This window comes from Protopterus annectens, chromosome 2.part1 (genome assembly GCF_019279795.1).
Source record: "Protopterus annectens isolate FY-2018-M chromosome 2.part1, PAN1.0, whole genome shotgun sequence".
Lineage (NCBI taxonomy): Eukaryota > Metazoa > Chordata > Ceratodontiformes > Protopteridae > Protopterus > Protopterus annectens.
This window is the reverse complement of record NC_056729.1, coordinates 46,203,573-46,227,687: the sequence shown is the minus strand read 5'-3', so window position 1 is coordinate 46,227,687 and position 24,115 is coordinate 46,203,573. Positions and strand designations below refer to the sequence as shown.

General features: G+C 42.5%; 1 protein-coding gene across 2 annotated transcripts in view; it reads left to right on the top strand.

Annotated features, from left to right (window-relative positions):
• Positions 1-924: 924 nt before the first annotated feature.
• The window catches only part of LOC122793959 (alpha-2-macroglobulin-like protein 1), a 621,161-nt gene continuing 597,970 nt past the window's right edge, over positions 925-24,115 (top strand). Inside the window, exons 1-3 of one of the 2 annotated variants that reach the window (XM_044062013.1) lie at positions 925-1,016; positions 1,634-1,785; positions 4,407-4,587. In XM_044062013.1, coding sequence (XP_043917948.1) covers positions 1,634-1,785; positions 4,407-4,587 — 333 coding nt within the window. In that variant the 5' untranslated portion in view covers positions 925-1,016. Of the gene's footprint in view, positions 1,017-1,625; positions 1,786-4,406; positions 4,588-24,115 lie in introns of those variants that run through there. The other variant, XM_044062014.1, reaches the window with a different exon arrangement.

The window sequence follows — 24,115 nt, the reverse complement described above, 5'->3', positions numbered from 1 at the left end:
TTCTCACATCACCTTACCACCCATTTCCATAGCTCCAGGTTATTCCTGACTAGGTCAGGACTTGGCATGTACCACACAATATGAGTGACCAACACATGAAGTCCCATCACTATCTATAAACATAATAAAGAGTATTTTCTTGGTACCAGCACATTGAGTTACCTGCCAGAATGCCCTGTTCTTACAGTGAAGCAGTACTATATACGTATCATTAAGGCATAGTATGATAAGCAGATTCCAGTCAGCAATGCCTTTGTGCCAGAAATGTCCCTGGTAAGTTGCATAAGAACTCTCTACCTACAGATGTTTTCACCCGTGTAGTCCATTCTGTTACCACTATTTCTTCACTGTGCAAAATGCCTCATACATAAATATGGGAAAGCAATGAAGGTGCACATGGGGGAGACAACTTTCCTCTCAAGATATGAATTCATCTGTGAATGTATTTTTCATGCTTGCTTGTTTAATTACCTACCAGGATGCACAGGTACGACTTTCAGCCTATTTTCTTGACATATTGATGTTTGTTTCAGTAAAATTCTAAAACACAGCTGTCTCTATGTTTGCTTTACAAAGGTTTTTTTTTTTTTGGAGGGGGTTTTGGTTGAAATATACTTTTCTGTATGTTTCTTTCATAAACTATTGCTACTGTGATCATGAATTAAAAGGCATTTTTAAGTCTATCGGCTTTTCCCAGTTAAACGTATGTGTGCATTTTCTCTGTATTTACTGTTTAACCAGTTTGTTAGTATCCTAACTATAGAATGAGGAGAGCAAACATAGGAGCAAAAACAGTGGAGAGACAATTTTCTACAAATCATGATGATTAGCTGCCAGTATTAATCAGTAAAAAGGTTGTGCTGGGGGAGGGCTGATAAATCGAAACATCCCAGGAGAGAAAATGGATGGATGAATGTTAATTGAATTATTTAAATTAGTGATCCTATAAAACAATCTAGTAAGAAGAGCTAGTTCTTCTACAGAACCAGTGTGAAGTTCTGTAGTTTGTTTTGCAGGTAAAGTATTAACTTCTTTGAAGGGCTTTGTTTGTGGTATAGTTTAAAAGCTTTGGTTGAAATTTTGATAGTCTTTCACCAGCATGTTCTTTCTCTAATGCAAGGTTATAGTAGTTTAGGGGCAGTGGTATTGCTAATTTGAAGTTAACTTTTATTTATTATTTTAATAAATGGCAAACTGACTGTAGGGGGGGGGGGGGGGTTGCTATTGAGGTGAACATACTGCTTTTTATAAGCTCCTGAGCTGTATGCCCTGAGATTAATTTGTATGAATTATGTTTTGGCCTCTTAAAACCTAGGGTAACTAAATGTTTTTTGAGTAAATCTGTTTGGCTTTGGCTGTAGTTTTGTCTGCCTTCCTGAGTTGTTATCCTGAAGCTTCTAAGCATATTGATGAAAGTGTAGTCACTTCTGCTATGGAGTTTGAAGTGAGGTGTGTGTGCTGTGTTTTTTTTTTTTTTTTTTTTTTTTTTTTTTTTCTCACTCTTAAATCTTGCTTCTCTGAGGAATTTCTTTACTGGGTTGCAAACAGTTGTCTAAAAAACGCTTTAATAGTCTAACATATATAATAGTATTTTAGGGTTTAATTTTACTTAACTTAATTTTGATTTGCTTAGATGTTTATACAGGGGTGCAGCCTTTCCCCAACAATGTGGGGACTTTTGATTGGGTGTATAATATTGCAAATGGCGATGTCTCTGCAAGAGCCACAAGCAGCAGCAATGTCTTTGCAAGAACCGCAATCAGCAGCGATATCTCTGCATGAACCGTAAGTAGTAATTTCCAAGTGTTTTTTTTCCTTTGTGCTTATCTACTCTACATATGGTGGCTCTTTTAGAATTCAAATATGTATGTTTTTGATTAGATATTCTATACAAGATTAAATTATGCTTGAAAGAATCTAAGGTGGCACATAGTGCATGTTTTTTAGAGGGAGGAGTACCTTTGTATCTACGGTATTGTACTTGTGCAGTAGTAATAATGACAGGCAGAAGTAGTAATAACTTTTCAGTTGTCCATGACTTGGCTGATTAGCAGCCACTGGTTTTATAAATTTGGTTTGCAAAATGTATGCCAATGCAAAACTATAGCTTACCACAATTTCTCAATTGCCTCAGATTTGTCTGGCTTAAGTGACTTAATCACACAATAGGTAAAGAGAAGGCTGACAGAACTGAACCATTTGTGGCAAGTAACATAATACTCAAATGTATCGCTTTATTTTTTTGGTCTCTGGCAGTAAATAAAATAGGGGGGTAGTAATTGTCTCAGAATTTTGAAAGCTCATCCGAGTGGCACTAAAATCTACTGAAAAAATGGGAAAAGTTGTAAGGTATCCTGTTGCATTTCAATTTGCTGTAGCTGGGGGGGGGGGTCCCTTCAGTTGCAACTTGTACAAAATGGAAGCAAAGGTTTGCATGAGGTGATTCCCACAGTATTTGCTGTCACAGAAGCAAGTACTGGCAGAGCATAAATTTTAGCCTTAAGGTATCTGAAACGGGTAACTTGCAACCCTTAAAATGGAGGTTAAGATTAAAAAGAGAACCACTTCTGTAACCACATAGTAATTTACCCACTGGCACTTGGGCTCTAAAAAATATTTAGAGCAATGATGTACAAAGGCTTCAATAATCTTGTTCAGCTAACTACTGACATATATAGTAATACTTGAGCATTACTGTGAGCTTTTTGTAAGTTTAGTCACTTTACTATGCAGCCAAAACTGTCAAGGACCAGCTACTGGCAGCTTTAGCTTGTATCTCTTGTATAGTCTCCCTTGGCTTGGTCCATCTCAAAGGGGAGAGGTTGTATCTGGAAGTAAATGCATGATGGTCTAACATTGGTGTGAGACTAGCTGCACCAGAATGGCACAATGATTGAAAAATGAATTCTGCATAAATCTGGTGATGGGCAGCCCAAAGAATAAATGGGAAAACAGTTTGCAGGAATAAGTTGAGTAACATTTGGAGACTTTCACTTTTTGTAAGCGAAAAAATGGTATTGACAGAATGGAGGCAGCCCTGGAAAAAGCCAAAGTTAAGTAGAAATTGTCCTTCAGCTCACTGAACAGACTAAAATAATGTCTTTGAAGTCTTTCCTTTGCCACTTTAGGCTAAACATGCTCTACTGCTTCTAACAGTGTAAAACTGAGGACTAGTTAGATGGCCTCTCTAGGCTGAGCTTAACTTGCCTGTACTCATTCATTTCCCCCCTTTTTTGGGGGGGGGTAGACCTGACGGGCAACCTCCTTTCTGGGAGGAAAGGAACTGCACGAAGAGTGCTAGTCACAGGGCATATAAAGCTACATTTGCAGGAGCTTTATGCCATGTCTCCCTTTTTGAGAGATAATTGGGTATTATGCACTGGGTCTGATGGTGGATATGGCTTGCTGATCCTTGTGCCAGTTGCAGGAATGATGGACAAAATGCTCCTGCAATGGGAGCCAGGGTGTTAATCACCCCATTACGGATTAAATAAACACTGGCAGAAGCTGTACAAAGCAATGATTAGCAAGAATGCAAGGAAAATAAGCCCTTCATATTCAATAGGAGAAATGGGACTGCTTTAGTTGGTTTTCTGTACTTGTATAAACCATGATCCAAGCCATGGATGAAAGTGGTCAATGAGTGTAGCTGTTGGGGTATGCCTTTGGACCATGTACAGATCTTTCTGAATCCGTCTGGTAATCCTGATGAACCAAGTTCAATTAGCAGCCTGGGAATGTGGGTTTGATTCTGCTTTCTCATCCTAGGTGGAGAAAAGGGAGGCATTTTCTTAGGTCATGTCCCTTAACTATCTGTTTTTCTCAGACTGGGCTGTTCGGAAAAGATATCCAGGGCTAAACCTGGCAGTGTGTTGCTCCTAGTGTGTAGGATTGTCAATGTGGAAGGCTTTCATATTAGGTATGATGTATTCTGTTAATGTCTGAAATCGGAAGGGCATGTGACTAGAAACATTTGAGAAGACTGCAGTTACTGTTGTATCCATCTGGGAGATGCAAGGGAGGTAACATGGTATGGACAATGCTTCATGATGGGATATTTGTAGGAACTGTTAAATAAATCTTTGGGGTGTGGAAACAAGGGTGTCTATTCAGTCCTGTGTACAAGGAGCTAAGCTTACTGGATGGGCCCTGTCAGCCTCCCTAAACATACTGCTTTTGAATATCCACACATTTATGGAAGAAAATGACCTGTAGAGGTGATGGCATGGTCCATGGGTTGGACCACACCAGCTTCCTGCATGCTTACCTAAATGGTTCAAGTTTATATTCTATTAAGGCTGCAAGTTCTGTTTCTAATACATGTGAAACATTTCAAAGTGCAGTATTTGCTTTAAGTGTAGAATTTTAAACTATGCACTATAATGGTTGGTTTCTTGCCTTTTTAGGTTGTTTTTGGTTTTATTTCCTGCTGAACTCTCCAGCCTTACCAACACCAGAGTATGTGTACATGTGCTTAATGTTAAGGAACATCTTGATCTAACCATAAGCTTTACGACTTCTGGAGAAAGCCAAACCATGTGGGACACAGCAAAACACCCTAGCTACTTCAGATGCTTTTCTCTTAAGGTAAGCTCTTTTTTACCAAGCACTCTTATTACTGCAACAGTATCCAACATTATTGAGTTGTAGGCTTCACAGTTGAACAGATCACACTTGATGTGTACAGGCAGCATACATATAATTGTCTCCATTAAAACTGTCATAGCAACTTGAGGTTGAGGAGGTGGAGGTGTTTTGGATTCATAGGTCTGTATGCATTTCTTGTCTAAAACTTTGCGCAAGTGGTAACTAAACCAGATATCCAGCTTATGGTGATGAAGAATATGTAGGTGAAGTCCAAGGCAAGCATTGTCCAAGGCAAGCATTGTCCAAGGCAAGCATTGTCCAAGGCAAGCATTGTCCAAGGCAAGCATTTTGAAGTCCAGTTTAGTTTGTCATGTGACACAGTTGCTGATGAGGCAATCGAGTGACAAGGACATTGCAGTAGAAGAAACTGCAATGCTTTACAGGCTGTTGGCTTTGCTCCTGTTACTTCAGCAATAAATTGCATAGCACCCACCCCAGCAAACACAAAGCTCTGCAGCTGTGCCTTGCTCATTTGTAGCTGGTGCTTAATCATATGCAACATTCCCAATATACAGTGTGAAAGTGGGCAATTTTAATTTTTATCTAGTAAAACTATAGTACATCTGTTCATAGTCATGACACTACCTCCCAAAAGTTCTTTGGCTTTGAGCATTTAGTACAGTTGGAGCTGCTAGATTAACAAAGTATGGGTTTGTAGAAGCTGGTTTACCTAGCACCATGTTTGCTACCATTGTATACATATTCATGGAGCCCAATTGTGCACTACCCAGAAAGTACCAGTTAAGTAACTGACCAGCACTTAATCTGCAGCTTGGAAATCACAAACACTTCCACAGAGTGGAATTGGTTAAGATGGCTGCTAGAGGGGCTCTAACGTCCTAGCATGCAGGGCTAGATATTTTAGCTGCTTGGTGCAGTGGAAGTTAAGGATCACATAGTGGCAGTACATTGAACTGCAGCACCTTAGGGAAGCAAAAGGCCAATGCTTGAACATATGAAAGGCAGGTGCATCATCCTACTAATGTTTTTGGATAGCTATATACATTGGGGTTTGCTTGACAAGGTGCCAGATCTTTAGGTGCCTTTATTTCACAGGTGATGGGCAGTATGGTCCCCCAAGTGACCATCCAAATTCTTTCAACTAAAATCTTAGTTGTGTAAAGGGCTGAAGCCCTGGCAAGCATTTAATCCTAGTTGAATCGACCCATGTACCAAAGAATCTGGCTGGAGAGGAGTCTTTCCACTTATGAGGTGTGGTATTGGGAGGGGTGGAGCAGAAAATGTGCTTTTTTTTTTTCAGTTCCCATTGGAGAGTTAACTTAGGCTGAGGATCCATCCTCACAGGAGCAGGTGGCAAACCCATGAACAGTCCATGGTCTGAGTATGCTCAGGAAACTAGTTTGGTAGATGGCAATGTTAAGTCTGGTTCAAACGCAGGGGTCCTACAGAATGGCTAAAGTAGTTTCGTTAATTGATAGGATGCTCTACAAAGTCTGTAAATGGAGCACATTTTTTTCCTTCTCCATTGTTTGATGTAAACTTATTCTGGCAAGTAAAAATTTCCTTAACTTTAGGGATATTTTACTGCTTCACAAGCAGTACACTAGTAGTAATGGCAAATTACCACCTGGAGTTAAATCACCCAGGTGAAAATTTTCTTTAGCTCAAGGCTGCCAACTTGTAGTGAGACAGTTCTATACATGAGCCACCGAAGGCTAGGCGTGTCTGCTTTTGGGTTGACAAACTTGCTCTCATAGATTGTGTGAAAATGAAAAATGGCCTCTTCAGAAGGAAGATGCTGACTCCAATAGAATGCAGTATGTCTGATATTTTAAAATGCCTAGCTTGAAAATGCACAGAAGCCTTAATGAAATGGGGGGGGGGGTGCCCCCTTGGTGGAACTTTAGACTTCTGCAGACTTGGATTTTAAACCAGTAGCAGATGGAAAGTTTAAAATGCAGGTACTGTTTGATAGCTTGGCTAAAACTGCCTCCTGCACTATCCTGGAGTATTTTCTTCAATTTACAAACTGACAAAGTCCTCTAACAGGCCACTGCTTTTGAGTCTGGTTGGAAACCTGGCTAGGCTCAACTGTCTCCAGGACTGCATGCATACAAGTTATGAACTAGTTTAGGAAGAAGAGCTTTAATCTTACAGCCTGAAACTAACTTTACCAGTTAAAGCTGAACCATTACTAACTGTAGTGAAGGTGTACAGTGAGGTATCAGTCTCCTTGGGGCCTTTATGCCCACTGAACCAGAAGGGAGGAGGTTGCCCAAAAACGATGCTAACTTTTTCAGAGAAGTAGCAAATGAGCCGCAAGCTAAAAGTGGGGATAACTGTTCACAAGCCAAGTAATTGCCTGAAAGTGAACATGTTCGTTATCTGCTTTTAGGTAGCTGTGCTTTGGTGCAAGATTAAAGGCATACTACAGCAATACTATGCTGAGAAGATTTATGACCACATCTGTGTGATATTCCAACTGTCAAGTTTCAAGCTTTATTCTTTGATCTGCATTTTTAGGTGTTTGGACCCTGATCCTGACTTGTGCCTTCAATATTTACTGGTGAATTGAGCCTAGTGAAGCTTTAGACCTGGTTTTTATGCAGTTTAACTTCAAAGAATGTTTTTCCCACTTTGGTGTCAGGCTGGCTTTACAGTGCAAGTGAGCTTTTGATCTGTAAATTCTATTGCTTATTGCTGAGCTGTACTGTTTCTATGAACTAGGACAGTTGGAACAGAAGACTGAAAGCACTTGGTATGCATCTGTTCACAACCTAAATGTGTGCTGTTCTTTACCTTGTCCAACCTCATTGAGTGGCAGTTCTTCCTGGTCCTTTGGCATGTTGGCCATTCACAAACTGGACTTAAAGTCTTCTGCATCTGGAAAATACCTACACTTGGGTATGCTTTGTGTAGTGGATTTGGGACTGTCCCCTTGTAACAGTTGAATGTAACATTAACCTGGACCCTAATTTATCTTTGTGCAAAGCTTGCTATGTTGCAGCAAAGCACTGACCACTCTGGCGCATGCATTGTTTACTGACCACTGCATATTTGATATCTTTGTAGAGTGGCTACTTTTCAACACCTTATTCTTGGCATTTTCTACTTGTGTATTTTAGAAATGGGCCATACCAGATGTCTATACAGATCAGTGGCTATAGTCTACTTCAACCTTTTGGAAGGTGAAATAGTTTTTCAAGTTGGGTGCTTGATATAACTATTGAATTCTTAACTGATTCCACCTTGGACCACTGTCCTTAAAAAGCCCAAGGAAATAACCCCCAGAACTTTATATTCTAATTGCCAGAAATATAAAGGAGTTTTAGGTGCTTTGGGATATGCTTGGATCTCTTTAGGATCCGTGAAGAGCAAGCTGCTGCCATGAACAGTTAAAACCCCAGACTGCTCTGCACTTCAGAGCACTAGTCACCGCTGGTTGCACTTTAAATTGGTGTGCATATTGCTGTTGCTAAACATTGGGTAAATTGGTGTGCATATATTGCTGTTGCTAAACCTAGGGCAAATAGAAGTGTAAGTTGGTATTTGCTTCAGATAATAGTACTGAGGAACTGAATTTTCAAGGATTCCTCAAACTGGGTGCTGTAACCTGGGACTGCTCCTAAAGCCAACCTACTGGGGTGCATCTCTGCAATTCCTGTGGTAGTGTTGTGTTCTTCAGTTTACTATCTGCAGAGCTTTCCCATTAGGCTTTCAAAATGCCCCAATTACTAGTTGCTAGATGTCTTAAGCAGTCAAGACCACCTTGGTTAAGAGAACCTCTGGTAAATACCTCTTGTATATACTATACATTACTAGGAATTGTTTTGGAATATCCGCCGGGGTGGTGCTGCAGTAGCGTTGTCGCCTGACATTAAGACACTGACCGGTTCGACTCTTGGCTAGAGCGTCTTCTGAGTGGAGAGATGCATGAATGGGCATACCTTCGTTGAAGGTAGTTAGGGCTGGCAACTCTGCACATAAAAATCAACTGCCAATTGTTGGTGGACCAGAGTTCTGCTGTGGCGACCCCTAACCGGGAAAAGCTTAAAGACACAACTAGGAATTGTTTTGGACTGTACACTAGTGTAATTTTCTCAGATTGCCAAAGCCTGGAAACACCCTGGTAGCTACCTCAACATTTAGAGGTAGGCATGTGCCTGTTTTCAGGTATTTGGCACACTATCACATTAAGACCACTCTTAAGCAATTGCCTGGGTATGGAGTCCCCCCCCCCCCCCCACACACACAGCTGCTTTGAGTATCTGGGGAAGTGGATAATCTCACCTTGTTCATAAGGTTGATTGGCTTCCCTATGCTATCCTTTATCCTGAATGCAAGTTGGGAGTATGTCTGGAGGTAAAACAGCATCCTGAATGCAAGTTGTAGTACATCTGGTAAAACTGCACCCAGTGAAAAATTTAATCCCAGGCCTAATTTTTTAGGGTTGGTAAAGGTCTGAAAATGCCAGATCTCAAATTGAGCGCTCTAGTTGCTAGAATAACATGCTATACTGTCAAAGGAAAAATATACTTTAAAAATTATCAAAACACGGTAGGTTCAGGTTAAGGCACTTAATCTTGCAGCAAGGAGACAAAAACGTGCTAATAAGAGTTTGTCTAACCAGAAACGGGAAATACATTTATTTTTATAGATTCTCAAATTAATCCTGTCCTACCATGATGACATAACATATTACCACCTTATCTGCTGACCACCTTTCCCATGAATTTCTGCTGATTCAAACAATTTTCATGTGAAACTTCCTGAGGAAAACATGGCCTTGGTTACTTTCAGTTGGATACTTGTGAGATACTATGGCTAAAACAAGCACAATGCTAACGGTTCATTTCTCTAATCCTTTGTCTACTTTATCTCTAAATTACTACAGCTGCAGAGGTTCCCATCCTCTGGACAAGGCTGTTTGTCTAGAATCATTACATTTATAATACAAGGCATTGTTCTTTTACTTCTGACCTAGCAGATTAAACACCTGCTTCTCAAGTACATTTCCACAAGGCATAAACAAGAATATTGCTGCGCTAGCAGTTTCTAGGTCAGAGGGCAACTTGCAAGTTTCAGAAAGCGTACTGCAGTTTTCAAAACATCTTTTTCAGTCTCAAACTCAATTTGTATAAAACAGTGCATGAAAAATAGAATGAAAAGCGTATTAAAATATTTGATTATTAATTTGGTATTAAGCATACACACTAGTGTTTCGCATTCTAGCAGTTCTTCAAATTCAGTACTTTGATACATAGTCTCAGATACGGATACATCTATGAATTCTTTAATCTCTTCATGCAGGGGATTCCGCAACAAATACTCCTATCAGGAGTAATCCTACCCCAATAGCAATCAATATGTTCATAAAAATGGACCCCCCCCCCCCCCCAAAAGGCATTGGGCCTGGCTTGGTCATGGCCGACACTTGCTGAATCACCTCGAGATGGTCGTAAATATCATGCTGATGGTCAGGAATAAATGCACAGCATTCTTTGATTTAAAGCAGGAGTTCCACCTCTCGCCGCTAGGGTGAAGTAGAGCCATTTGGTTTTGCAGCACTACAGTTCTCATGGCATTCAGTTCATCAGTTATCTGTTCAAGAGCAGAAAGTCGCATTACTCATTATTTCAAGAAGTTTGGACAGTTTTCGCAGCTCCCATATTGATTTAACTCCGCCATACATGGGTGATATACCTGCCCAGGATATAACAGCATCACTCAAGTCCGTGTGCACAAGTTTGGTTCCCACATCACGATGGTCTTTCCACCCTGCTTCAATTCGTCCCACTGGATTTTCAGGTTTCTTAACAGTCTTTTTGGTTACGTCTCGAGTATTTCGAATACTCCCCTGAGGCAAAGCTGCAGGTTGTCTGGCCAGAACCAGGTACCCAAAAAACTGCCAGACCAATTCTCAGGTAACCATTTATGCCTTTTTACCACACAATAAGTCTTCTACCTTAGTTATTACTGTTACAAAATGACTGTCCTGCATGAAACATTTTCTTATCTATTACAGAACTGTTTTGAAAAGTACAGGATTGCGTTGTACCTGATCAAGAGTCTTGTGCATAGATTTCAAAAATGAGTCATCTGTACTAAAAGATCCACTCAAATCATTTGGTTTTCTATAACATACTGTAACGTTGCATTTGCTCCATCCAACTTGGATGGTATCATTTTTATAGAAACATACAATTCCTTTTTGTGTCATGGGCAAATACAGTGCTACCTTATCTTGTGCTTTAATAACAACTGTGTCAAAAAACAGATTTTTCCCAGGTCTCATTAACCCCTAGGGGGATAGCAGTCATTAAACCCCCGTATGCTGTTGGTATGGCTGTACAGACCCAGCAGTTACAAACATTAAAAGTCTCTGTGTATACACGTGTAATTGCCTGAAAGTTTTGATGCCAGTCTGTTTGGTTCATTATGTTTAATCTGTTCAACCTTTGTGGCTGGAAAAAGGAACGGCCACAACAAAAAAACGGTGATTAATATTGCATTGCAATGAAAACACTCGTACAAGTTTTCTGAGGTTGCTCAATGTCTCTACTCTGTACCTGGCCATCTTGTTCTTGTGCAACAGTAACAAGGTTTTTGTCCAGTTCAAAGTTTTTAACCAGTTTACAATGTGTCAAATGAATCCAGGAAGCTCGCTCTGCGATCTTGACTGCAGTGGGTGTTGACAATAGTACTTTGTATGGACCTTCCCACTTCAGAGAACTCCAATTTTTTCGCTTCACAATCTTCACCCAGACCCAGGTGCCTGGGGCTACTGGTGCTTCCGATTTCGGTTGCTCTTTATCTGAAGCAGAATTTAACTGCAAAAGTTTAAAATTGCCTCCTATATCCTGCAAGTGAACTGTCAGCCTCCTGCTCTGTAGACGGAGGTTTCCACTGAGGTGTATAATATGCCCTCCCAAAGTTTCAAAAGGAGTTGATCCCTTCACATTTGGAACAGTTCTCATACTCAACAGTGCTAAAGGCAAACAGTGCACCCAGTTTTTCTGTGTCTCCTCTATCAACTTGCTAAGTTTGTTTTTTAATACCCCATTATGCCTCTCTACTCGCCCTGCAGATTGGGGGTGATGAGCACAGTGGTTCTTTATCTCGAAATAACGACTAAGTTGCTGAATCGTTCAATTGTCATGAGGTTGGCTCAACAGTACGGTCATACAGGAAAGATGCCTAGCTGGAGAAAGATATGCCACTTTTTTTTCTTGCAGTAAAATAATTGCGACTGTATGAGGCACTCAATGTGAGAAGGTGGAATAACACTACTGAGGCTGAAGCCTGCACTGCCATAGCAGCTGCTGTTTGCTGAATTTCCTGTTTGCACTTAATTTTAAATCGTTTTTCTTAACTTGCATATTTTCTGTCCTTGACCTAGCACTCTTGTGTGGGGTCATTTATTGCACTGTTATAACTTGATATTACTTGTGAACCTCTAAAAAAAAAAAAAAAAAAATCTTGCTTTTTCCCACTTTTCTGAGTTAAAGTTCAGTTACAGGCTTGCTGTTCCTGAACTGTTTGAAAGTTTCTGTGAGGCCATTTTTGCTTGGGCTGAAGGAGGGTCTCTGTTGATCAGTGGCAGTGAATAACATTGAGCAGCTTCCCTGCCCCCCGTAGAGGTGGTTACTGACTTGAAACTGTAGTTTTATTGTCCGTTTTGGGTGTATTCCTGCTTCTTTCCAGCCCCTGCTATCAAGCACACTTTAACGTGCTTTAGCGCAGAGTTGCCACTAGAGCAGCATCGGGCAGCGCCGGTTAAACTCTTTCTGGCTCCAGAAAGTCTGTTCTTCAATTTTTCCCTTAGAACTGCTCTGTTAGGAACCTAAACAGTTTACACCTTCACTAAAAAGTGCAGCACTTGTTCCAAATAGCTTTTTCTTCTCAAAGCTCAGCACTTGTCTTATAAGCATATCCCTTGTCTTATAAGCATTCTCTTTGCAGGTCAAGCACTCCTATATTATACAAATCTCTCACTAGCAAAACCCCCCAGGAGTGCCCACTTCCCTGCTAAGCCCACTACTTTTCTGTCTCATACCAACTCATAATTCTTTCTAGCATGTCGAAGGGTCAGATGCTGGCGTCCTCTCCTGCCCAGTTGGTGAATCTGGGAATTCTGAGACAATGTTACAATTGCCTCATGTACACGGACAACCCTCTCCTCCTCCCACATAACACTAACACTTGTGAGAGATGCAGCTATTTAGCCAGACTGGAGGCTGAGCTCTCAACTCGGGACTGGCAAGACCAGGCAGGAGGAGAAGGCAACTACACACACCACAATACCAGTCTCACATAAATCAACCACACCACTGAATCAAACACATAAACACACTAAGACATACTCGGAGGCTCTGAGTAAAAATTTACCTAAACAGCAGAGGCCTCCAAAGCAGACACCCAAGCAACTGCAAACTCAATGCACCACACAAACACACAAACAACAAAATCAGTGTGCAAAGCAGTCACTGCCCTTAAGGCCAAATACAACACCAAACATACTTGTCATAGGTGACTCCATAGTCAGACACACTGATGTCCCGCTCAGACTGAGTAAGGAGAAGGTCACAGTAAGCTGCCTGTTGGGCGCTAGAATCCACCACATAACACAAGCACTCAGGTCTCTCAACAGCAGGTAGAAGTACGACTCAGTCATTGTCCACGCTGGTGTCAACGACCTGAGACGTACCTCCTTGGACTACGTGAAAGACATTGAGGAGCTCTCTTATGTAGCCCAGGCAGGTATGACCCTGACCTTGAGCAGTATCCTACCTTCACCTAGAATGATGCCACAATACAGTGATAAGATGATCAGCTTTAATAATTGGCTTAAATTCTGGTGTCATTCAAATGGGATCCAATGTCTGTCTGCCTGGGATGACATGCTGGACAAACCACACTGCTTCGCAAGGGACGGCTTGCACCTGTCACCCCTAGGCTTCTGGATATTGGCAAAGGCTCTTGCCACCCCCATAGTGCCTTTTTTAGGTAAGGCTCAAATTCTAAACCTACCACCCTAGAACACAAAAAAGGAAAAAAACTAAGGGTAATGCTGCTCAATGCCAGAAGTCTCAATCTCTCAAGATGCACGCACTCGAGGCCCTTCTCAGTATGGAGAACATCGATGTCTGTGTGACAGAAACCTGGTTCAAGGCTCCTGAGAGCACCCCAGCACTATCAGGTTTCACCTCCTATCATGCATTCTGTCCCCAAAATCCGGACAACACCAAGAAAGGAGGGGGGGGGGTGTCCATATTCATAAAGGACACCCACACCTCAAGGTTGGTGGCAACGCACGATGCATCTTGAGACCATCCAGGTGCAATTAACCATAGGCAAGACTGCTCTGCAATTTGTAGCATGTTACAGGCCACCCTCTCAAACTCGGGAACCTCACATGACCTTCCTGAAAACATTGGAGGGGATAAATGTATCTCCAAACACCATCATACTAGGTGACTTCAACTACCCTAATATAGACTGGGAACACTACTCAAGCCCAAACACTCTAGCCCAAAGGTTCCTGGAGTTCATAAACTCAAATGCCATGGAACAACTAGTCACCATCCCCACAAGAGGAGAAAACCTACTTGATCTCATCACGAACATGGGATCACAATGTTCAACACTAAGTATACCCCTCACTGGTGAGATCAGATCATAAACTAGTGTGGTCTCCTTTAAGGCCCCTGTGCCAGTGGTTAACTACTCAAACCGCGGAATCACTTACAAATGTCTTCTACCAGCACCTACAGGACTGCATGGATCAGGCAATCCCAAACAAAACTAAGACTCTTTGTACCAAAGGCAAGCGTCCAGTCTGGTGGACCCCAGCCATAAACAAGCTCTACAACAAACGGAGGAAGCTACTACAAGAGAGCAAAATCCTTGAAAGGTAAGACGCCTTTGATCATAAGTAAAAAAAAAAACTAAGAGCTCTCATAAAATCATCCAAGGCAAATTGAGAGAAAAATCGCCAAGGACTCAAAAGACAATCATAAGGCCTTTAGCTATGTTAGAAACCTAGGAGGAAACTCCCAGATATGCTCAGAATTAGTTCAAAATGATGTGAAGATTACTGAACCTACACACATTGCCAACCTACTGGCTGACAGGTTCAGTGCAAACTTCTCCCCCCCCAAAAGGAGAGATCTATACCAGAGGATTGTAGCCCCCCAAACATCTCCAACACCCAGGTGAGAACTGCTCTCTCCAAGGCAAAAAACACAGCATCCATGGGACCGGATGGTGTCCCCGACTGTGTGCTCCATGAACTCTGAGGAATTAAACCCGCATTTAGGACGGCTGTTTAATCTTAGCCTCACCTCAGGATACGTACCCAAGGAGTGGTGCACAGCGACTGTGGTCCCACTTCACAAGGGCGGTGCCTCCACCGACCCTGGAAATTACCGTCCCATTAGCTTGACAAGCCTTATCTGCAAAGCCATGGAGAGGATCATAATGGAACTCATAAATAAAGACATAGGGAACTTGCAGACTTTGGATCCAACCCAGTTTGGCTTTGTCAAAGGCAGATCATGCCTTTTAAACTTTGTTGACTTTTTCGAGTGTCACCAAGGCCATTGAGGGAAAGGCAGTCCATACAGCCTACCTCATCCTGGCAAAGGCCTTTGACACAATACCCCACTCAGGTATCATCGAAAAACTCATCAGCTTGAATGTAAACCCATACATCACAAGATGGGTTGCAAACTGGCTAAGTGACAGAACCCACAGGGTCAGAATTGCTGGAGCCATGTCAGACTCAAAGCCTGTCACAAGTGGTGTCCCACAGGGCTCAGTCCTGGGTCCACTCTTGTTCGGCATCTACTTTTCTGAAGTACAAGCAAACACAGGAGGGTTATGGCTGACTAAGTTTGCAGATGACTGCAAACTGGGCGCCGTAGTCAAACACATCTAACACAGATATCCTTCAGAAGGGCCTCACAAACAGTTAACTGGTGCCAGAGCCATGGCCTAAAGTTAAACGCCAAGAAATGCATAGTCATACCCTTCGGGGAAAAACAAGGTTACCCCTAGCTACCATATAGGTGGCAATCCACTGAGCACAGAAGAAGTCATCAGGGATCTGGGGACCCAGGTTGACAGTAGCCTTTCGTTTGACACATGTTGCTATAGTTAGGAAAACCTTCTACATTGCCCACCTGATCATGAAGGGATTCCCATCTAGATAAAGGGAGGTCATAGTCTCCCTGTACTCATCACTCATTAGACCTATGATTGAGTACAATGCCCCATTCAGAATGTATCTGACCCGACACCTGCAGCAGCTGGAAAGGCCCCAAAAGTTCCTCACCAAAAGGATAAAGGGTCAAAAATGTCTTATGCTGCCCGACAAACTCCAGCTCTATTCAGTCTCGTACTGCTTGCTCAGAGGTGACCTGTGCCTGACATATAGGGCCATGTCAAACCCAGATTTGATGAATATGCTTCACCTCAAAATCTAGATCCCTCAGAACCACAAGGGTGGGAGACTTGAACCTTGACACTGTTATTAATAGAACGTGCTGGAGGGACAGATTCATCACCCAGAGACTCCCTATGCTGTGGAAAAAAATCCCGGTACATGTGAGGCAGAGCACCTCGCTGGCCTTGTTCAAGAGGAATCTTGACCAATGGATGGGAGATCGCAGATATACCCCAGGGATTACTTCAGTGTCACTGCTTGACAGAGGCACAGCAAAATAATAGGCATAGTTTTATTCAAACTAAAGGGGTGGCGAAAGCCACATAACTATGGGCTAGGCTTATAAATGCCCTTGGGCAGATAGCCTAGTATGAACCTATGAACTACTTGTACACAGGGCAAAGATCGCACCACTGAGTGTAACTGATGAATAGTAAGCTATGGGGCATTTTGCCCCCATGTTGCTGTGTCAATACTGATGTCCTATAACCTTGCTTACAGTCTACAGTTTGGATAAACTGCTTGTTATAATTTGGTAATCCTAGAACTAAGGATGATGCTATCAATTGTTTCAGTTTACAGAAAGCTGCTTCTGCTTCAGGTGGCCATTGTAATAAGTCTTGTGCTGCCATAGGCTTTTTAAATATTAAATTGGTCAGTGGAGCAGATTCCAAAGCATAGTTTGGTATCCAACTCCGACAAAAATTAGTAGTTCCCAGGAAGGACATAATTTCCTTCTTTGTCTAGGTACTTGTAAAATTGCTGTTTTTCTGTCTTCATCTAATCTACCTTCTTGGGATATTACATATCCCAAGTACTTAACTTGGTTTTCTCCAAAGCTGTAACTTGTCTTTATTCACTGACCTTGAGTAGCTAAAAATTGTAATAAAGCTATCGTGTCCTCCTTGCATTCTTGCTGGGTGGGGGCTGCCAGCGGAATGTCATCTACATAAAGTAGAATCTGACTACCTTTCAGTAGAATAAATCCCACCAGGTTGCTTGCCATTTCCTGTGCAAATATTGTTGGACTTTCACAATATCCCTGTGGCAATCTTGTATGTGTACCGCTTTCCCTGAAATGTAAATGCAAACCAATATTGGCTGTCAGGGTGTATCGGTATCAAAATGCATTACTAATGTCTACCACTGAAATATTTTTGCTCCGGCTTTAAATCATTCAGTAAAGTGTGTGGATCTGGCACCGTTGGTGCCCTGGGTATAACTGCGTTATTTACATCTGGGTATAACTGCGTTATTTACATCTTGTAAGTCTTGGACCATACGCCATTCCATAGGTTCATAGGTTCATACTAGGCTATCTGCCCAAGGGCATTTATAAGCCTAGCCCATAGTTATTTGGCTTTCACCACCCCTTTAGTTTGAATAAAACTATGCCTATTATTTTGCTGTGCCTCTGTCAAGCAGTGACACTGAAGTAATCCCTGGGGTATATCTGCAATCTCCCATCCATTGGTCAAGATTCCTCTTGAACAAGGCCAGCGAGGTGCTCTGCCTCACATGTACCGGGATTTTGTTCCACAGCATAGGGAGTCTCTGGGTGATGAATCTGTCCCTCCAGCACATTCTATTAATAAGTGTCAAGGTTCAAGTCTCCCACCCTTGTGGTTCTGAGGGATCTAGATTTTTTGAGGTGAAGCATATTAATCAAATCTGGGTTTGACATGGCCTTATATGTCAGGCACAGGTCACCTCTGAGCAAGTGGTATGAGACTGAATAGAGCTGGAGTTCTTTTCAGTCGGGCAGCATAAGACATATTTTTGAGACCCTTTATCCTTTTGGTAAGGAACTTTAGGGGCCTTTCAGCTGCTGCAGGTGTCAGGTCAGATACATTCCGAATGGGGCATTGTACTCAATCATAGGTCTAATGAGTACAGGGGGACGATGACCTCCCTTGATCTAGATGTGAATCCCTTCATGATCAGGTGGGCAATGTAGAAGGTTTTCCCAACTACTTTAGCAACACGTGTCAAACGAAAGGCTACTGTCAACCTGGGTCCCCAGATCCCTGATGACTTCTGTGCTCAGTGGATTGCACTTATATGGTAGCTAGGGGTAACCTTGTTTTTCCCGAAGGGTATGACTATGCATTTCTTGGCATTTAACTTTAGGCCATGGCTCTGGCACCAGTTATCCGTTTCTGTGAGGCCCTTCTGAAGGATATCTGTCAGACGTGTTTTCAACTATATGGCGTCCAGTTTGCAGTAATCTGCAAACTTGTCAGCCATAACCCTCCTGCGTTTGCTTGTACTTCAGAAAAGTAGATGCCGAACAAGAGTGGACCCAGGACTGAGCCCTGTGGGACACCACTTGTGACAGGCTGAGTCTGACATGGCTCCAGCAACTCTGACCCTGTGGGTTCTGTCACCTAGCCAGTTTGCAACCCATCTTGTGATGTATGGGTTTACATTCAAGCTGAGTTTTTCAATGATACCGGAGTGGGGTATTGTGTCGAAGGCCTTTGCCAGGTCAAGGTAGGCTGTATGGACTGCCTTTCCCTCATCAATGGCCTTGGTGACTGTCTTAAGTCAACCAAGTTTAAAAGGCATGATCTGCCTTTGACAAAGCCAAACTGGGTTGGATCCAAAGTCTGCAAGTTCCCTATGTCTTTATTTATGAGTTCCATTATGATCCTCTCCATGGCTTTGCAGATGAGGCTTGTCAAGCTAATGGGACGGTAACTTCCAGGGTCTGTGGAGGCACCGCCCTTGTCAAGTGGGACCACAGTCACCGTGCGCCACTCCTTGGGTACATATCCTGAGGTGAGGCCAAGATAACAGCTGTCCTAACTGCAGGTTTAATTCCTCATTGAGTTCGTGGAGCACACAGCCGGGGACACCACCCGGTCCCATGGATGCTGTGTTTTTTGCTTTGGAGAGAGCAGTTCTCACCTGGGCATTGGAGATGTTTGGGGAGTTACAATCCTCTGGTATAGATCTCTCCTTTTGGGGGGGAGAAGTTTGCACTGAACCTGTCAGCCAGTATGTTGGCAATGTGTGTAGGTTCAGTAATCTTCACATCATTTTGAACTAATTCTGAGCATATATGGGAGTTTCCTCCTAGGTTTCTAACATAGCTAAAGGCCTGTTGAGTCCTTGGCGATTTTTCTCTCAAAATTTGCCTTGGATGATTTTATGAGAGCTCTTAGTGTTTTACTTATAATGATCAAAGGTGTCTTGCCTTTCAATTTTGCTCTATCTTGTAGTAGCTTCCTCCTTTTGTTGTAGAGCTTGTTTATGGCTGGGGTCCACCAGACTGGACGCTTGCCTTTGGTACAAAGAGTCTTAATTTTGTTTGGGATTGCCTGATCCATGCAGTCCTGTAGGTGCTGGTAGAAGGCATTTGTAAGTGATTCAGCGGTTTGAGTAATGTTTACCACTGGCTCGGGGGCCTTAAAGGAGACCACACTAGTTTTTAGAAGTGTGAAGTCTGCTTTTGAAGTTTTTCACTGGTCTTTTTTTATTTCAGGTGGGGGCGGGATGAGGACCTCCAGCGAGATTAGTTTATGATCTGATCTCACCAGTGAGGGGTATACTTCCGGTGTTTAACATTGTGATCCCATGTTCGTGATGATGAGATCAAGTATGTTTTCTCCTCTTGTGGGGATGGTGACTAGTTGTTCCATGGCATTTGAGTTTATGAACTCCAGGAACCTTTGGGCTAGAGTGTTTGGGCTTGAGTAGTGTTCCCAGTCTATATTAGGGTAGTTGAAGTCACCTAGTATGATGGTGTTTGGAGATACATTTATCCCCTCCAATGTTTTCAGGAAGGCCATGTGAGGTTCCAGAGTGAGAGGGTGGCCTGTAACATGCTACAAATTGCAGAGCAGTCTTGCCTATGGTTAATTGCACCTGGATGGTCTCCGATGCATCATGCATTGCCACCAACCTTGAGGTGTGGGTGTCCTTTATGAATATGGACACCCCCCCTTCTTTCTTGGTGTCCAGATTTTTGGGCCGGAACGCATGATATGAAGTGAAACCTGATAGTGCTGGGGTGCTCTCAGGAGCCTTGAACCAGGTTTCTGTCACAGCACAGACGTCTATGTTCTCCATACTGAGAAGGGCCTCGAGTGCGTGCATCTTGAGATTGAGACTTCTGGCATTGAGCAGCATTACTCTTAGTTTTTTTCCTTTTTTGTGTTCTAGGGTGGTAGGTTTAGAATTTGAGCCTTGCCTAAAAAAGGCAGTATGGGGGTGGAAAGAGCCTTTGCCAATATCCGGAAGCCTAGGGGTAACAGGTGCAAGCCGTCCCTTGCGAAGCAGCGTGGCTTGTCCAGCATGTCATCCCAGGCAGACATTGGATCCCATTTGAATGACACCAGAATTTAAGCCAATTATTAAAGCTGATCATCTTATCACTGTATTGTGGCATCATTCTAGGTGAAGGTAGGATACTGCTCAAGGTCAGGGTCATACCTGCCTGGGCTACGAGTGCTCCTCAATGTCTCTTTTCATGTAGTCCAAGGAGGTACGTCTCGGGTCGTTGACACCAGCGTGGACAATGACTGAGTCATACTTGTACCTGCTGTTGAGAGACCTGAGTGCTTGCGTTGTGGCGGATTCTAGCGCCCGACAGGCAGCTTACTATGACCTTCACCTTACTCAGTCTGGTGAGCGGGACGTCAGTGTGTCTGACTATGGAGTCACCTATGACAAGTATGTTTGGTGTTGTATTTGGCCTTAAGGGCAGTGACTGCTTTGCACACTGATTTTGTTTGTGTTTGTGTGGTGTATTGAGTTTGCAGTTGCTTGGGTGTCTGCTTTGGAGGCCTCTGCTGTTTAGGTAAATTTTTACTCAGAGCCTCCGAGTATGTCTTAGTGTGTTTGTGTTTGATTCAGTGGTGTGGTTGAGTTATGTGAGACTGGTATTGGGGTGTGTGTAGTTGCCTTCTCCTCCTGCCTGGTCTGGTCAGTCCTGAGTTGAGAGAGCTCAGCCTCCAGTCTGGCTAAATAGCTGCATCTCTCAAATTTTAGTGTTACGTGGGAGGAGGAGAGGGTTGTCCATGTATGAGGCAATTGTAACATTGTCTCAGAATTCCCAGAATTCCCAGATGCTCCAACTGGGCAGGAGAGGACACCAGCATCTGACCCTTCGACATGCTAGAAAGAATTATGAGTTGGTATGAGACAGAAAAGTAGTGGGCTTAGCAGGGAAGTGGGCACTTCTGGGGGGGTTTGCTAGTGACAGATTTGTATAATATAGGAGTGCTTGACCTGCAGAGAATGCTTATAAGACCAGGGATAATGCTTATAAGAAAAGTGCTGAGCTTTTTGAGAAGAAGCTATTTGGAACAAGTGCTGCACTTTTTAGTGTAGGTGTAAACTGTTTAGGTTCCTAACTAGCAGTTCTAAGGGAAAAATTGAACAGACTTTCTGGAGCCAGAGTTTAACCGGCGCTGCCTGATGCTGCTCTAGTGACAACTCCATGCTAAAGCACGTTAAAGCGTGCTTGATAGCAGGGGCTGGAAAGAAGCAGGAATAGACCCAAAAGGGACAATAAAACTACAGTTTCAAGTCAGTAACCACATCTATGGGGGGCAGGGAAGCTGCTCAATGTTATTCACTGCCACCGATCAACAGGGAGACCCTCCTTCAGCCTAAGCAAAAATGGCCTCACAAACAGTTCAGGAACAGCAAGCCTGTAACTGAACTTTTTTAACTCTCAGAAAAGTGGGGAAAAAAGCAAGATTTTTTTTTTTTGTTTTTTACAGATAGCAGAGGTTCACAAGTAATATCAAGTTATAACAGTGCAGTAAATGACCCCACACGAGTGCTAGGTCAAGGACAGAAAATATGCAAGTTTTAAGAAAAAAAACGATTTAAAATTTAAGTGCAAACAGGAAATTCAGCAAACTGCTTTTGGTTGTGCTGTAAATACAGCTACTAATACAGAAATCAAGTTTAACAAGCCAGAAAATGCTCAAGCTAGGCAGCTATGCAGAAAAACTTGGCAAATTAACAGAGAAAAAATACTTTATCTCAAAAGTGGCTCCCTTCTCTCAGCATTTTTTCCTCTTGTATCCCAGTTTGCTTTCTTGACCGGAAATAAAGGTGTATTACATGGTGAATCAGGAGATTCTATTAAGACTCCTTCCTTAAGTAAGGCTGCTATAATAGGCTTGATTCCTACCTCTCCATCCTTTCTCAAGGGATACTGTCTTATTTGGGGTCTAAATGCTGACTGGCGTTATGGTAACTGGTCCTGCTGTTCGTACAAGTCCTACATGCTGACCAGAGAATATCTGGTATGTCTCGCAAGGCTTTTTCCTCCTCTTCCAATAAGAGTAATACTCTGCTATTCTCACTAGCCTGTGAGTGTACAGCTGTGTAATCCAATTTAATTTCTTTCTGTACTTGTTCGGAGAGCTCTAATTCTGTCTGCTTCTCCCACCTTGTGACTTTTTCACCCAAGTCTGCATCCCAGTACAAGTTTCGCAATACTAGCCTGTTTGCATAGTTCTGAAACAATTCCTGTTCATTATCTTTATCGGGTCCTGGTCTATTACAGTAATATAGAGTACAATGCAACAAGTGCTGTTTGTCAATGTCTAGGGAGGGAACTTGCTGATGGCTACGTTCATCAGTTCTTCAGTTACTGCCCCTGGACCAGTTGTAACCAAGTCCTGGCTGTACCAATAATACATTTCACCCTCTGGTCACACTACAAAAGTATCCATTTGTCACTGTGCTTCCATACCCTGCATGTTTGGAACTACGGCTATGCCAAATCTGCATCAAGTCTCTACCCAAAAGATTTACTGGGCATTTTGCAGAAACTACAATTTTACTTTTCTGGATCATTCCTGAAACTGGGTCTTATTATTATATCATGGGAGTGGCTCCCGGTACAGCTGTCCATTGGCTGCTTTCACTACATAATCTGATTCTGTATCTTTCGGTAACTTGGAAGGGTGTATCAGGGTCCATGAAGCCCCTGAGTCACACCCTCCCCTCTACCAGAAGCGTCACTTCTGGTTTTGTGTCTGCTACATAAAGCTCTAAGCTCGAGCCAAGTCTAAAATTTCATTTTCTTCTGTCTGTGTACTTGTATACATCCTCTACTCCTGCTATCCTATTTGTACGTACTTTTTCTTGCCTACTCTTTCAATGATTCCTGACTGTCATATAGTCATTCCTCATCATCCTTATCTTCTGTAGTCTCCTTATTTAACCTACAATCCCTTGCTAGATGTCCTTTTTTTTTCCCTGCACTTAAAACATTCACCCTTTTTCTTTCTTTCTTCGAAATCTTCTGATCGTTTGTCAGATTGTTTATTCCCCTGGGTATTTTTCTTACCCTTTTTCCCAGTTTGTACCGCAAATACTTCTGACCCATCTTCTGCCAAAAATACTTAGTTTTCTTTTTACTATTAAAATGTCTTTCTGCATGTCTAGCATATTCAAGTAATGGCTGTAGTCTACTTGTTCAATCTACCATATGCTTTGTAGTAAAGCTACTAATGGGAGTTGTACTACCCTTCAAGAATGCATTGTTTAACTGTTCATATGAGGAATCATGTGTCTGGATTTCTGGTATCTGCATTCCGCAGTGATTATTAAAACACACTAACAGTCTAGCATAATATCTATCAACTGTTTCACCTTCCTGTTGAATGCATTGATTAATGAAAGTCCAATCAGCCCTAGGCTTCCACTTTTCAGAGATTCGGTCTGTCAGACCTTTCACTCTGCCATCCAGTTCTGCATTAGTAGTGGTCTAAGTTGTGCATCACAAGGATTCCAGTCGCCACTGATCATGTGCCAATCTGGACCCACAATTTGTCTAATTTTTCTACTTCCCCTCCATTTAAATGGTAACTTAATCTCACCCTGTAAGTCTTCTAAAAATTTTCTAAAATTCACTTTTGGGTGGGGAATACCTTCCGTGGCTTTCCAGATATCTTCCGGTGTCCACGGTCTATAAACCAAGAGAGTCTAATCTTGTCCTGCCTGAGGATTCATTACTTTTATGAGCAGACGTATCTCCTTCACTCATAGCCTGTGATCTCCCTCCTCAAGTCGCGTGTTCGAGACCTGGTC